This window comes from Spea bombifrons, chromosome 6 (genome assembly GCF_027358695.1).
Source record: "Spea bombifrons isolate aSpeBom1 chromosome 6, aSpeBom1.2.pri, whole genome shotgun sequence".
Lineage (NCBI taxonomy): Eukaryota > Metazoa > Chordata > Amphibia > Anura > Pelobatidae > Spea > Spea bombifrons.
This window is the reverse complement of record NC_071092.1, coordinates 39943840-39959142: the sequence shown is the minus strand read 5'-3', so window position 1 is coordinate 39959142 and position 15303 is coordinate 39943840. Positions and strand designations below refer to the sequence as shown.

At 41.1% G+C, this 15303-nt stretch overlaps 2 protein-coding genes across 4 annotated transcripts; one reads left to right on the top strand and one right to left on the bottom strand.

The window, feature by feature from the left end:
- Window positions 1-2976: 2976 nt before the first annotated feature.
- Window positions 2977-5561, bottom strand: TXNDC12 (thioredoxin domain containing 12). The gene is made up of 7 exons (XM_053469828.1): window positions 5441-5561; window positions 4805-4865; window positions 4333-4385; window positions 3884-3957; window positions 3709-3778; window positions 3442-3525; window positions 2977-3117 (listed from the first exon to the last, which is right to left on the bottom strand). Exons 1-7 carry the CDS (start codon window positions 5538-5540, stop codon window positions 3044-3046), a joined length of 516 nt encoding a protein of 171 aa, XP_053325803.1. The 5' UTR covers window positions 5541-5561; the 3' UTR covers window positions 2977-3043.
- Window positions 5562-6895: 1334 nt separating this feature from the next.
- On the top strand, window positions 6896-11353 carry BTF3L4 (basic transcription factor 3 like 4). 3 transcript variants are annotated; one of them, XM_053469829.1, is made up of 6 exons: window positions 6896-6992; window positions 8432-8492; window positions 8722-8835; window positions 9524-9725; window positions 10354-10413; window positions 10963-11353. In XM_053469829.1, the coding sequence occupies exons 2-6, from the start codon at window positions 8439-8441 to the stop codon at window positions 11007-11009; spliced, it is 477 nt and encodes a 158-aa protein (XP_053325804.1). In that variant the 5' UTR covers window positions 6896-6992; window positions 8432-8438; the 3' UTR covers window positions 11010-11353. The 3 variants fall into 3 exon arrangements, with proteins under 3 accessions (XP_053325804.1, XP_053325805.1, XP_053325806.1); XM_053469830.1 differs by having other exon boundaries at window positions 6909-6987; XM_053469831.1 differs by lacking the exon at window positions 6896-6992 and adding an exon at window positions 7031-7175.
- Window positions 11354-15303: the final 3950 nt, after the last annotated feature.

The following is a 15303-nucleotide window of genomic DNA, read 5'->3' as shown; positions in this document are numbered from 1 at the left end:
ATCAGCCACTCACCAAATCCTGCTCCCTTCACCTGAAAAACCTGAATTCACCTTTTCCTCACATAAGAAACGACTAAAATATTAATCCACTCCCTCGTTCTTTCCCGTCTGGATTATAACAACTCCCTACTAATTGGTCTCCCCCTCTTCCACCAAGCATCTTCAATATGGCAGCAAAGCCAATCTTCCCTTCCCACCGTTCCTCATCCACTGCTCCATTGTGCCAATGGCTCTTTAACCCTTCAGAACCAAATTCAAACTTCTGACCCAGACCTACAGAGCCCTAATAAATGCTGCACCCCCCCCACATCCCTACACTCTTACCCAAGTACACCCCTAACCACCCTCTTTGTTCCTCTTACAACTCGTGTCTCTCTTCTACCACCATAACCTCTTCTTTCTCTCATATTAAAAAAAAAACCACCTCTCCAGTCTGGCCCTGCAATTCATTAAATGTCTAATGAGGGAATTGCAAAGGCTTTTTCAAAAAGTTTTCGCTAACGTCAGAGAAAAAAAAAATGTATCAACCAATTTTTTTAACAAAACTTTATTTCCTTGAGGTTTACAAAATTCCAACTTATTTCTTCAGGAATTGAACAGATGCAAAAATAGTATTATTTGCATGCTTGGTGGGGAAGGATGGATGCAAAGATTAGCACAAGAGGATCACAGCTTCAACCACAAAGGGACTTCAAGACAACACATAGCACCTTGTACAGCGATGTACTACATTAATTAACACATCATAAAGCTCTGGCAGGATAGTGGCCCTTGTGGACAGATAAACATTCCTGAATTAGAGACGGTCAAGTTACTAAAATATGTTTTCAAGTTCTACATTAAGTTTTTATTTACTTAAAACATATTTTAAAATGCACGATCGCACTCGGCCGTATAAATGTGTAGCAAAAATCAATACCTTAAACATATTACATATAGCAAAAGAAATTAAAAGTATATAGCTCATTATATATAATGCCAGAAATCTCACCTAAACAATGTGTGTAGAGATATATATACGTGTAGAAGTTATATATATATGTTAGTTTTCCACTATTAGCATGAGCAGCTGTACCATTCCATAAAAAATTTTTTTTACTGGTTTCCCATTATATCCCTTATTGGTATTTTTTGGACTTAAAAGTAGTTTTAAAGGCGAGAGACATCTTGGTACTGAAAATCAGAGCTAAAACATCTTCGGGATTATGGCCTTAACCTATTAACCCTTGGCATTAATGTGTATACAAGAATATATAGCTGTTTTTGTGTCAAAAATGTACAAAATACTACTAAAATGTTTACACGTTAAAACATTTATAAACGCTTGGCACAGCAATGCAGCGTTCACCATCAAATATCTCACAGAACTGTGTTCTGGGCAGGAGAACCATGCGGAGCGAGGATATCAGGGCCTTCTTCATGCAGCCGTACCGTAGTTTAGGGACGAGTCGATTGCTAGCGGCAGTGATACGCTAACGTTCCCTTTCGCCCTTTAGATAGTATGAGCCGGGCATTTATTTTGCTGCATATGATGGAGGCTTTGCCAGCTTGGCACAGCCCTCTATAGCATAAGTGGGTACGGGGGGGCGGTCAGATATATCTCTTGTACGCGGCCCGCTGATCACCCAAGAGGGCAATCTGCCACCCAGTTTTGCAGCCCTAGGCCAGGATATGCCACTGGGCACAAGTCTATTGTTAATCTCAGTTTGACCGAGATAAACTTGTGTAGGGATTGCCCTATCTTCAAAGTTGTAATATGGGATGGTGATGCCCCCCATTGCTGGATGTGAGATTTAGTTACACTTTCATAGTTGTGAAATGCATGAAAGCTACTGATATTTGACTATGAAGCAGCCGGGGGGGGGGATTTTTTTTTTTTTTGTAAAACTATGTTTTAAACAAACATAACATCAATAGATGTTACCCGTAATCTGTTAACAAAAGAGCAAGACCCCAACAAAAAGCATTTCTAATAACAATAAAAAGCCTTTCCTTTAAAAGAAACAGTTTTAAATGTACCAAGAACCACTTAAATTAATGTTTGCTCTTTGCAGCAGTAAGGACAGATATTTAAACAGTTTTTTTTAACAAATTACAGCCAAATGAAAAAAGAAAAAAAAAAAAAAAAAAAAAAAAAAAGAAGATGCCACCTACATATCACATATTTGCATTTAAACAAACGATCAAAGCCGAAAAGGAAGATGTTGTAAAGCCTGGGCTGTCGGCTAAGGTGGTGGTGGTGGGCATATATGTAAGGAATATAAATACATGTATTATGGATAACATTTTTTTAAATAAAGTAATTAAGATGCTGGTAATAGTTTCATATTAAGGACGGCATGCACTCGCCTATCAATGGGCTGTTCATTCTGCTGGGTTTTTTTTTTTTTGTTTTTGTTAAATGCCGACATGGTTGAAACATCAAAAAACAAAAACAAATATATCCTATATCTAGTGTTCTGTGTACAAATGTAGAGCTTGTTTAATGCACAAATCCTGGAACCACTGAAGCAGCCTGTCGTTCTATACTTTATGAAACTTTAATGAGGTCATAGCTGCCAGAGTGACATCACTATACAATATAGAGATATTAACAATGTCACAGGCCGGGAGTATCCGGTGTGTTATTTCCATACATCGTTGGTATAAACCGAGGTTGATCTCTCTGGGGACCAAGATTACACGGGCATATTTTCCAGGTACAAATTTCAATTAAATCTACCTAGAGCCATTTCGTCTCCTGGATCGGTGGTCTCTCTGTGCTCACGCTAAAGTCTGAATTCCAGAGGAACGACCATGAAATCTGTAACCATCTATCCCTAAATAGAACAATACATTTAATAATTAAAATACATGTGCTATGGACTAAAAGGAACCATGAAAACACAAGCTCAATTTAAGAAATTGTGAAAGAAAAAAAAAAAGATTTACTAGTTTTATGAAGGTTTCCAAAAAAAAAAAATATATATATATATATTTTTAGTTTTTGTTAGGAAGATGACCATTTACACTCCACAGTTGGTGCACAGCTCCTGATGCGGGGTTACAACTCATCCATCTGCTTTCTGAAGACATCCCCTGTTAATATCTCCTGGGCTTCCTTCATTCCTTCAATGACTGGAAATAAAGAATAAGTAGGAAGTTACAGATACAAGGTTTTGCCAAGGACTTGGTAACTAAAAATGGGTAGAAGGCGAAATCCAATCCAGGTACCGGACGTATCCTTACGGCACTGCCAAGTAACCTGCTTACAACCCAAATGGATGCAGTGCCGGTTATTCCTCAACGGAATAAAGGCACAAGCTGACATTCTATGCATTTATATTGACCCATCAAATTAACAGAAACTAGCCGGTTTTACCTGTGAATTGTTTAAAACACCTTGCCTGTTGGGACAGACAAATCCTTAAGTATGCGGGCAGCGTATGTCACATTACATACCTTGTTCAGCTGTGTTGTAGAAATACTTGTAACTTGGGTTCCCTCTGGAATTTATAATCTCAGGACGAACTTTACCGCTGGGATCTGCAACATTAATATTCTAAGTTAGGACCAAAAACAAAATTAACGTACCATTTGCTAACTAAACTTGAACGTACGGTCAGGGAAACAAAGAACGAAGCAAAGAATAAATAAATGCGGCTATAGAGCCATCATAGTCGCTTGTTCATAGTACGAGCCAAAACCAGTCCTATAAATCACACTGACCCAGGAAAAGAATTCGAGGAATGTATCCACCATCAGGGCTAAAAGCTTCATCTTTTGGCTCCTCTTCATCCTAGAGACAGCAAGACAATGTGACAAGGCCACGCTTAAACCAGTTTGTAACAAAATACTTTCAGACACAAAGTCTGCCGTTGAGAAGTAGGCTTTATTCCCTCACCTCGACATTGACCATCACAAAGTTATGCGACAATTCTGAAAGTTCCTTGGACTCTGCAAATTTTGGCTTCAATGCTACAAAACAAATAGAATATCACTATTATATATGGGGACATAAGCCAAGGTTCAGGCAGGGTGGTGATAGAATCTACATAATTATTCCTCCCCCATAGTATACATTTAAAGGTCCAGTTTTCACATCTACACATACATAGAGAGAGAGAGAGAGAGAGAGAGAGAGAGAGAGAGAGAGAGAGAGAGAGAGAGAGAGAGAGAGAGAGAGAGAGAGAGAGAGAGAGAGAGAGAGAGAGAGAGAGAGAGAGAGAGAGAGAGAGAGAGAGAGAGAGAGAGAGAGAGAGAGAGAGAGAGAGAGAGAGAGAGAGATGTAGATTTGCTGAAGAACCAATACATAAGGACCTATAGCTAAGTAGATGATGTCATTTAAATTACCTTTGCAGGCTCCGCACCAGGTTTTATGGATCACAAGCATTATCGGTAGCCCGCTGCAAACACAAACACAAGTTTAGCAGCCCAAATGTATGCAAACTTATTAGACCATATCCTGCACAACTCAGCAGGGCTTTAAATCCCTCTATTAGACAACACCTTGTTACTTTATCATTTAAACAGTTCTTAAAAGGGTGTTTTTCCCATTAAAGAGACCATTTACCATGACAGCCCCACTAAAGAAGAATGTATATTAACACACAGAAAGGAGCCAGGGCAGGCAAAGGGGCAAATGCATATGGGTGCATTCAGCAGAATGACACCCTGTATCTACATAGGGCTCACCACGAAAATGCAAAGGAACCAGTATCTTATAATATACTTTCTTTCACCACCCAGGAACCAGTATTTTATAATACACCAGCCAGACTTGTCTCAAGAACCCGCAAAATGCTGGGTCCTGGACAGACGTTACCTGGCAGCCGCCTCCTTTTTTGCATCTTCTAGAGTCCTCCAGTTGATATGATCTCCAAATCCTAAATTCAGATAACATATTTTGATACAAACTCACTACATATTAAATAAAAAGAGCTGGCAAAAAATTAACACATTAAATACCCGGAAGAAAGAGAACCCCCAAAGCCACTGACATTATAATAACGGATTGACAGACGCAATCAAAGAGCACCTAAGAGGGCTTTTAATAAATATTGAGGCGATCAAACTGCGCCCTGCGACACAATCCCTGCCGTGTTCTGAAGCGGCTTCCAGGTCAGCAGCAGATGGCCGAGGACCACAGGTGGGAGAGAACTCACAGGTGACAGGGGAATAAGTGATAAGGTTACAAATGATGCAATTTATTTTCACAACAAACTACTTACACAAATATCACACACATACTCATTGAAACCATAGAATGATAGCGAAGCCATTGAATAGTATAGTGGGAATTCCCCTATTTACTGCCCCAAACCCTCTGCAGCACAACTGGGGGCCCAAAGGTAGACTAACCAAGGGGCACCCCAATTACCCACGGCCCCCCAGGGTGTGTCACCCACATTATACCCCTCTGTCAGCCCCTAAAACCCCCTCCTGATAGAAGGATAATTACCCCGGCCCAGGCCTTCCTCTGCAGACACCAGGAGGGCCCCGAGCAGTAGTAGGAGGCCTGCGCACAGCGCTGCCGAGTCCCGGGTACCGGAGGGCCGCATATCCAGAGCAGGGAGCGGGATATAGAGACGTGCAGCACTCGGGGAAGTGATGTGAGCGGATGCAGGGGGCGGAGCCGGAGGAGGACCCCGGCCTGACTGCTTGTGTTTCATTCTGCAGACAGGGGGCGGAGCCTGAGGAGGGCCCCGGCCTGACTGCTTGTGTATCATTCTGCAGACAGGGGGCGCTCTGCTCACCGAACGTGTGAGAAAAGCCATAGAGGTCAAGGAGAGATCACAGCAGGATCCCTGCAGGAAGCAGATGTGTCTGTCCTGGTGGATTGCAACGCTCATCAATCTCAGGCAGAGCAATTGTAGGCCAGAGGGCTTTGCGCTTTGGATGTAGGGAGGATCCCAGAGAAATGTCATAATTTTTCTCCTTGAGTATAACATTAAGTGGTAACAGTAATGCAGGTAAACAAAAACCTGCTTTTATTTCATTTAGCATTTTATTTTCATTTGCTATTTACATGGTTAAAGAAACAGAAGCTAATCAGAACGGTGTATGTGTTATACGGCATACAGGGATAGAATTCAGGTATTAACGGAATTCCTTGTGTTAACCTCATAAGTACTATCATCTAAAAGAAATACCAGCTTCATAGTCAGGGGAGGGCTGGCACCCTCTGGCCTGAGAGGGATAGCTAAAGCCAAGTGGCCCTATCGGTCCCACACCTGCTAACTAACATGCATTATTATACACACACATTCATGCTAACACACACTCGTTTTAACACACACTGCCTCCCTTACCCACCCCTTTACCTCGCCTGGAACCTTTTTTCTGTAATCTCTTGTAAAAACAGCGTAAGAAATTCTAGACCAATGGAAGGCAATAGGATTTATTGTTGTGATACAATATACAGTAAAAATTAATATTCAGTGCTTATATGCACACTTTGGAAGTAGAGGATTGTGTTGCAATGTCGTGTAACTTATTGCGTATTACTGAAGAAATTCTATTTTCAGTCCCTGCTGAAGAAACAATGAAACCAGCATTCTCCATAAAACGCTGGGAGGAATTTTAAATACTTCCAAATGCACTGCCCCACAGAGAAACTCCGGTTGCAAATCTGCAGCTCCCCACCCCGTATCCCCCTTTACACGCGTTTCCATGCATTTCCAATAGGGACACCATGTCAATTTAATGGGACCTCTTGGCTATCATATGCATGAAAGCGGCCCTTTAACATAAGCCTGTAAATCACTATGTGACAGGCCAAGGGGTTTATTTATAGCAGACGCAGCACATTGTCAAATATACAGCCGCCGAGAAGGCCTAATTCGTCTAACACCACCTTGGCCTGCGCGCATTACCCTATTAGCGCAGCGCCAGTTACGTCATCGCGACCCTTGTGGGCCCCGCCTACTTGGTACGTCGAGACGCTGCGTCCCTCCCTTCTACCGTCGGCGCCATCTTGATTACCTCGTGCTGCTGCGGAGCTCTACGGTAAGGTGAGTTCCTCCCGGTGGCTGCGTTCAGGAGCTCGCCTAAGCTTTTCCCGTTAGATTTGAGGAGGCCAAGTGTAGGAAGTGAGATTTTCTCTGGTGTCTGCACACAAACCGGAAGGGATCCCGAGCTCCAAGCACAAGAGCAGCCGCATCTCTAGACAGAGGCCCGTATTTAGTGTGGGTTAGGTTAGTATGGCTGTCATTTCTCCACTAGTGTTTATACGCCCAGCGTGTTGGATTCTGCGCGTACTGGAGACAAGATATATGAATCCTTAGCGAAGCCTTAGGCTTCAGCGGCTGCTTGCACGGGGTTATATCCACTGTGTGCGCCTTTCTCGGGGGGAGATCTATTTAGAGCCCCCAACATGGCACCTCACGTTCGTGACCTTGTATGGCTGTGCTGGGTCTCGTATACAGCATACTCTGTGCACATTTGCAAAGGCTACAGTTAGGCCTTATAGTCTTACATATAAATGACATCTTGCGCAAACAGGAAGAACATTTATGACACCCTTAATCCATTTGATTAATTCTGTATAACGTCTCAGAATCATTGTGTATGTTACATTTATATAGCGACAGCAGATTCTGTAGCGCTGCTACAACAGAGTAGGTAAAATAAATTAAAATCGCAAACTGGTACAAAATAAGAGGGTCCCTGCTCTTGTGAGTTTACAATCTAGTCACAGATCCGGGGGTAGATATGCAGCTGCCTTTTCTTATATAGTTGGGAGATTTGCCCATAGCTTAGACTTTTCTGCCTTTGTGCGACTCCTCGCCCTGTTTACTTAAGGTGGTCATGTGATTAGGAAAATAATGGAATAAAGAGCCGTTCTTGTCGCTATGGCGTCAGGTGCCTGGTGCAGTCAGTGGGTTCCTTTGGGTGTTATAGCGATAAGACCCTGTTTTGGGCTTTGCCTCGGGATTGTCTAAATGTCTAATTCCCCAAGTTTTGGGCTAATAATGAGCCGCAATACATTTTGCTGTGCTCGGAAGTGATAAAAGTTTGATACGTGGTCCTTAGCAACCTGGGAATGAAGAAACTAAGGAAAAGTAGCAATCCTATTTTTTGCTTTGCCAAATTTCGTTATGGAAATTAATTATCCTGTTTCGTCGATGTGCATTTCTTAGTAGCTTTAATCTGTTTGCCCCGGGGGAATATAGATGTTCACCCCTGGAGACAAAAAGAAAAACAAGTGTTGCTCACTCAATACAAGGTTTCTGCTGATTGTGCTATATTTAACAATGTGAATCAGATTTGCCTCGTTTAAAATAACCTCTACGATGTGTGTATATGTTGCTGATGATCCCAAAATGCTCACTATATTTATATATTGTTCTTATCATATCTTCTCTTTAATATATGTAATATATTCCCTTTGCGTTCTGCTTCTCACTGAATGTGGTTTTAGTTATTTAATGCTGCTCTTTAACTCTTTCAGTTTCAATATGAATCAAGAAAAACTTGCAAAGCTTCAGGCACAAGTGCGGATAGGAGGCAAGGTCAGTCCTCAAGTGTTTTTCTTGGCTTTTATGTCCTTTTTATGTCCTTTTGTTGCCTGTTTGACGGTTACTACATGTGCTTTTTTTTATTGTATGTAACTTTGTATTTCTAGTGCTCATCATTTAGAGCTTTACTTTAGTGTTACCGTACTGTGTGAAGCCAAGCAGGGTGCAGGTGGGTTTTATAGGGTCGGAACATGTTTTTATTTTTGTTTTCTTCTTCCATTAGGGTACAGCCCGCAGAAAGAAGAAGGTTGTACACAGAACTGCTACCGCTGATGACAAAAAACTTCAGAGCTCTCTCAAAAAACTGGCAGTAAATAATATTGCTGGCATCGAGGAGGTACGGTTTTGTTCCCTTGGAAAATGACCATGTAATAAACCCTGAAAACATTCTCCCCGTCAGCTAAAAGAAGACATTTGCGTTTTGGAGAAATGAGCAGTTAGTCTTGCAGAATAAGTTACTATTTATTGCTTTTTCTATCCTATTCCACCGCAGTTGCTGCATTAAAAAGGTTCACTGGTCTGCATCTTTACGTTTTTTTTTCTCATCCTTGTGCCTTGTGGGTCAAAAACAGACCATATAGAAATAAAAAGACCTGCTAACCTCAAATAACAGTATATAAATATTTAAGGTAGTTAGATGTCATTTTAGTAGTGGTGTTTCCTGCGGTTAAAGTCCTGAGTTTGGAGATATTATCGCAATTTGTTACCATGGTCAGAAAATTCACACGGATCATGTAGTTTCCATACACAATGATGAGTGGTTCGCATTCATCTAACGTACATGAGTTTCTTGTGTCATGTATATAATACTTTTGGAGCATCTCCTGGACATACATGAACCAGAAGGGATACATGTGGACGTGTTTCATCTCATGCTCTAACAGCATTAACCCCTTATGTACAATGGGTTGTCCTTAAACCCATTCAAAACAATGCAATGTGTCATGAAGAGGTTGAGCAGTCTGAAGTTTGCTTGTATACAGTTCTAGGTGTCAAATCCCTGTTTAAAATGTTTTTCTCTGTAGGTGAATATGATTAAAGATGACGGCACGGTTATCCACTTCAACAATCCCAAGGTCCAGGCATCTCTCTCTGCCAACACGTTTGCGATCACCGGTCACGCAGAAGTTAAACAGATCACAGAAATGCTCCCAGGGATCTTAAGCCAACTGGGGGCTGACAGTCTCACAAGTCTCCGCAAGTTAGCTGAACAGTTCCCAAGGCAGGGTGAGTACATGGGCGCTGCTGAGTCAGCACGTTACACGCTCGCCGTTTACACACCCAGAAAACTCGAGACCAGATGGGCTAGCCTAACATGCCGTTCAGGTTTTATGTAACTGTAATAAAAGCGCAGTCTGAGCTCATTGTTATTTTTATGGGTATTTTAATCTTTGTCGGGAGAGATGCTTTACTCCAGACTGAATTCCAGTGTGTAAAATTTTGCAAGTTAATTATTTCGGCTTTACGTAACCCAAGAACATTTTTGTTTGTCTCTCAGACGCACTATTAGGGACGGGAGGTAAACACAGTCGTAACCTGAGATTTTATTGCACGTTTAATTGCTCATTTGAGTTCTTGGACATGTTGGTACTGCTCAAAGTCTTACGTTAGTCTGGCATTCATGTATTTATGCCATGGTTTGACATAACTGCAGTACAATTTAGAATAAATAGCATTGACCTGTAACAAAAAAGCAGATCTGCATTCATATAAGGTTATCGAAGCAAATGTTCCATCTTTGTGGCTTGAATGGGATCTTGAAATGTCTTAAACCTTGTGAAATATATCACTTAATCACAAATCTGGTTGTTAGTGTGCTTATCTTCCTGACTATCATTGGCGTTTCTCTTTTCAGTGTTGGATAGTAAAACTTCCAAACCAGAGGACATAGAGGAGGAGGAAGACGATGTTCCTGGTGAGTATTCATTCTGCTCTGAATGCTTTCCTTAAAAGGCCTTAAGGAGCTTATAGTTCGACTTGTAGAAAGTTAATATTGTTTACTTTTTGCAATTGAAATCAAAGTTCCTTTAGCGACAAAGTAGTGAACCCTGTTTAAAACGGCAACACTGTTTGGACAAGAGTTCTCGAGGGCGTGATTCATTTGCATTCATCTGTAAAAATGGATGTTGGTGCTTTTTTTGTCTCCATATGAGAGCGATTTGCACCTTATGCTGTGCGGCATGAATGACTCCCCGCCAGCCAGCTCTGAGCTTACTATTGGAAGATTTCCCGGGGTTGCAATAAGATCCCCGCGCTTCCTAATGTGAATTCCTTTGTAGGCTGATTGCGACGGTAGAATGCCCCTTTAAATTCATGTTATGCAGAACCTGAGAAGCTTTCTGGTATTGTCCCTTTTATAATACATTGTAGACTCCGTGGATTGCCATACTCAATCCTGCCTTGTCATCTATGACACAACCAACGTAAAACCTTAAAATTAATCTTTTTCTTTGTTTCTCAACAGAACTTGTAGAGAACTTTGATGAAGCCTCTAAGGATGAAGCAAATTGAAAATATTGGAGATACTTGGAAGATGACATGGACTTGATTTTAGCAAAATGAGAAAAATCAGCTGTGCGGTTCCAAAGTTTTACAAGCAAACATCATGTGTTAATAGTTCCATAATATAAATATTTTGTATTTTAATGATGCTCTTGCAGCATTTTTTTTCTTTGCTGTTTATTTTGCGTTTTGCACTTCCCTGGGACTGGCCTTTTTGGAAATGGTAAAAAAAAAATAAAAAATTATTACTGGTAACATTTTTGTGTCTGCTCTGAAGAGCCGCCTTCAGAGCAGAAGTTTCGGATAACACTTTATTTCTTGCCCCGTATGTAGAAATAAAACACTTCTTTACAGTTTGTTCTATTTATTTTATAGCATTGTTCACAATTCTTAACATCATTTAACTACATAGCTGCCCAAAAAGGCAAATGAAATCAATTACTTTCCCCCGATTTGAATTTCTTTGTGTGCGTGGAAAGAGATTTGGATACTGTCTGATATCTTTACACGGCTTTTGTTTGAATATTCGTTTTTTTTTCTCTTCATCAGCTGGATCAATTGAATTCACTTCTGAAACAAGTCCCTGAAGTTAGTGTTGCACATCCTTAAGGTTTAATTTACATAAACATAAAGTTTATTTTTTATGGAGATAGATTTGCACCAAAAGGGCCACGTAGCACTTGCATGTTTCTGTCCAGTACTCTTACCCCATGTTTTATAGGCTACAGGGCAGAGGTGGGCCCTTCAGTCGTTTGGACAATGTTTGACTAAATCCACCACAGGCAGCAATTACCTCTCCCAAGTCTATCAGAACCATTTGCTGTTGAAGGGTAGAGTTAGTGTAAAGGGTTAATTATGCAGATCCCGAGAAGTGTAAATGAACATGTTACCATGGTGTTACAATACTTTTCTTTTGAATGACATAGACCTCAGGATTTGAGGAAATCTGGCAATGCACCTGGGAGCTGGATGTTATCGTGGATTCTGTTCATCCCGTTTACTCCCAAATAAAATGAAAACCACAAGTGTAACGATTGCAAGAATTTAAATGGCATACTCAATTCAAAATAATGTAAGGAGCAGTAAAAATATCCTGGCCCAGACCGGACGCCTATACTTCAATTCTGTGCATTTACATATCTCGCAATATGCGGCGGGATCTCTTCACATGTATAGATCAGCAACATGCAAAATCTTTGACGTCACCGATGCCTATAAAAAAAAAAAAAAAAACTGGCTTCTCTGTTTGCGCCGTGTGTTTCGCGCTGTCAGCGTTTCGGACAGTAGCTTCGCGTAGCTTCTGTGACGCTGTCGAGATGCAGTTCCGTGAAGCTTCCCCCTTTTGAGTTTTTTGCAATTAATCTTGTTTGATATGTCATCCTCGCCTGTCAGGGTGTGTGATTTCCTACGCCTGCTAATAAGATGTCGTACTCGAGCGCATCAGATTGTGTTCTAACAAACTCCGAACATATGGTACAGATGTAAAAGCAGAGATTTAACATTCTCCGGCAGCGGGCTGACGGCATTCTGCTTGTCATGGCTAACAGGATGCCTAAACGCACAAAGAAACGTTTGTTGTTGACTAAATTAAATTTTGTATTTTCTAATTTAAAATCAAATGTGTGGCTGTCACTCTGTCAATGTATCTATGCGCATGACAGCTCTCCCAGTAGCTGCCGATGTATAAAGGCTGGATAAAACGTACAATCATGGCTCGGCTGCTAATAATATTAAATGCACCGTCCGCTGCCACGAACGGCACCACCAACTGTGAATGCTTATTGCAGTACTTGCTGCAGTGTAACCCCCATTCGGCCGGAACACAACCCCCATTGCAATTAACGGGCGCATGAAAAGCTCTTGTGCTCGGGGGGTCTGGACCCCCTGGAAGGTGGGTATCTCCGTGCGTGCGCTGCCAATGAAGAGATGTGTTCATGGACCGAGGTAGGGTGTGAGAGGAAAGACCAAATGTATAGAGTTGACTTGGCAAGGAGCTGCAGCAGCAATGGGAGAACCAAGTAGGAATATAATATCTAAAAAAAATTTAAAAAAAATACTTAAGTGCACTTAAAAAAAGGAAATACAGATAGGTATCAAAACAATATTCAGAATTGAGAAAAATCGAAATTTCAGAGACATTCAACGTTCTAAAAAAAATTCAAATTCGTTTGCAGCCAACTTCATTGTTTACAATTTCCATATATAAAAAATGCATGTAATTTTATTAATATTGTCTAATTGTTTAACGCTTTAAATAATTGAAACTTGCATTGTCATCGTGATTTAGTAACTATGCAGTAAACTAGTTTTGTATTTTTTTGGTGTGTTTTAAATCTTTTTGCCAGATATTCAAGTAACCTCAAAGCTTTCATATTATGATGTAATTATTATTATTTGTGGCTTTTTTTGGTTTAAGCACCCTCATCCCATCTGCATGCAGTCTTCTTACATATCGAAAGACTGACCAGGAGGGTTTTTATTTAGAAAATGTTTCCGTATCCGTAGCAAAGAGACCCAGGTTTTAGAAATGGACTTTATTAAAAAAGAAAATATGACCTCCCAGCGTTCAGATTCCCCATAAAGCTCAACATTGCTTAGCTCAGTGCTCTTCAAACCTTGGCCCCGTGTCCCGGTGCAGTAATGTTACATACGCTTACTACCCTATTTGTGTGCTTTAAGGGGAGGGCAATTTACTTTTGGCCCACAGGACAGGCCCAGCCAAGTGGTGCAGTAATAGAGTGATGCAAACACACATTTGGAAGTTAGTAGCCAATCTGGGGAATCTGATAGCCCAGGAATGATTTGTTTCGTACCTCCAGTCCTCCACTACAGCTGGGGTCTATGTGAATGAATGTCTGCAGTTTGTTTTCAGTACTGTTATTACAGCACAAGAGCACATCTACACAGCACCTACCAGGGAAGGGCTGGCACCTTTTGGCCCAGGGGGCAGGAGAAGCCAAATGGCCCTATTGGCCAACTGCCCCCCCCCCCCGCAAGACACACTGTGACACACATTTACCCACTCATGCAAACACACGCTAATGCTCACACACACATATACACTCATGCTAACACATCCACTGTAACATACATGCATGGTTACATACTCTAACTCCCTTATCATCTCCTTCACTCCTTTATCCTTTCTCACACACATTCATCTCCTTCGGTTAAAGCTCTGCTTCTTCATTCTTCTGGGTCGTGACGCTAAACCTCCGGGTTGAAGGACTGGCGTTTATGCACACTCGCTCTCCTCCTTATTTCACTCACACACAAATTAAAGGAGTCTGGAAGGGGTCTGGGTAGCCGGAGCCTAAAAGTTCCCCGGTATGCGCATAGCCCATTACTGGGTCCCGACCCCAAGTTTAAGCGAGCCTGGTTTGGATTTATATTCATACACAGTATATGAGAAATGCATTGACAAGGCTGGGGGCTTATAAGGTCTGCCTTTCACGCATCCTTTTTAAGGTAGACTTGCTAAAAGTCTGCTATATACACCTATTACCCATTAAATACGGGGTCGGTAAAGCAGCTATTTCCCCGAACCCCATTACTCTCCCCGTAACCAGGATATTAAGAAACAGCACAAACACAGCTCGGAGCTGAAGGCTTCGGTTTCATCCGGGTACTGACGGCAGAGGCTGCTGTATCTCCCACCTCCGCTCCTGCAGAGCTCCAACATGCTGACTGCGGGATTCATTCTCTGACATCATCTGAGTGATGCGTTTCTAGTAGTGATCAATTTAACACCTTCCCTCTAAGCTACATTTTAGGGATATTCTGCAATATTTAATCACAGTTAAAATAATCAGAACTAATGCGATATCTCCATTAATATATATATATATATATGTATACGGTATATATATATATATATCGTATATATATATATATAATATACCGGTTTGTTCTGTCAATTCTCGTTTGGACAGATCCTTTGAATGTATGGACTGTAAGAAGCGCTGTGGAGATTGTTGGTGCTATATAAATGAAATATATATTATACATTGCTAACTGGATGAATAATAAGATAATAAGATTGATGTTTATCGGGGTCGGTGTCCTTCAATCATGAGGATTCGTTAAGGTTTTGGTTTTTTTACACCTAGGTTTTGCTAGCAGGCCTTCAACAATAATAACCGAAGCAAAATGATGCCCCTGCCAGTATTTTTTGAAAAAAAAAAAAAAGTATAAAATGGTAAAAATGAAAAGTAGAAACTGTTCATTAATTTCCACAGCATATGCTTCACATTTAAAGATATTCTCTAGAATTCACTATATGTATAATTCGAATTGTGCTCAT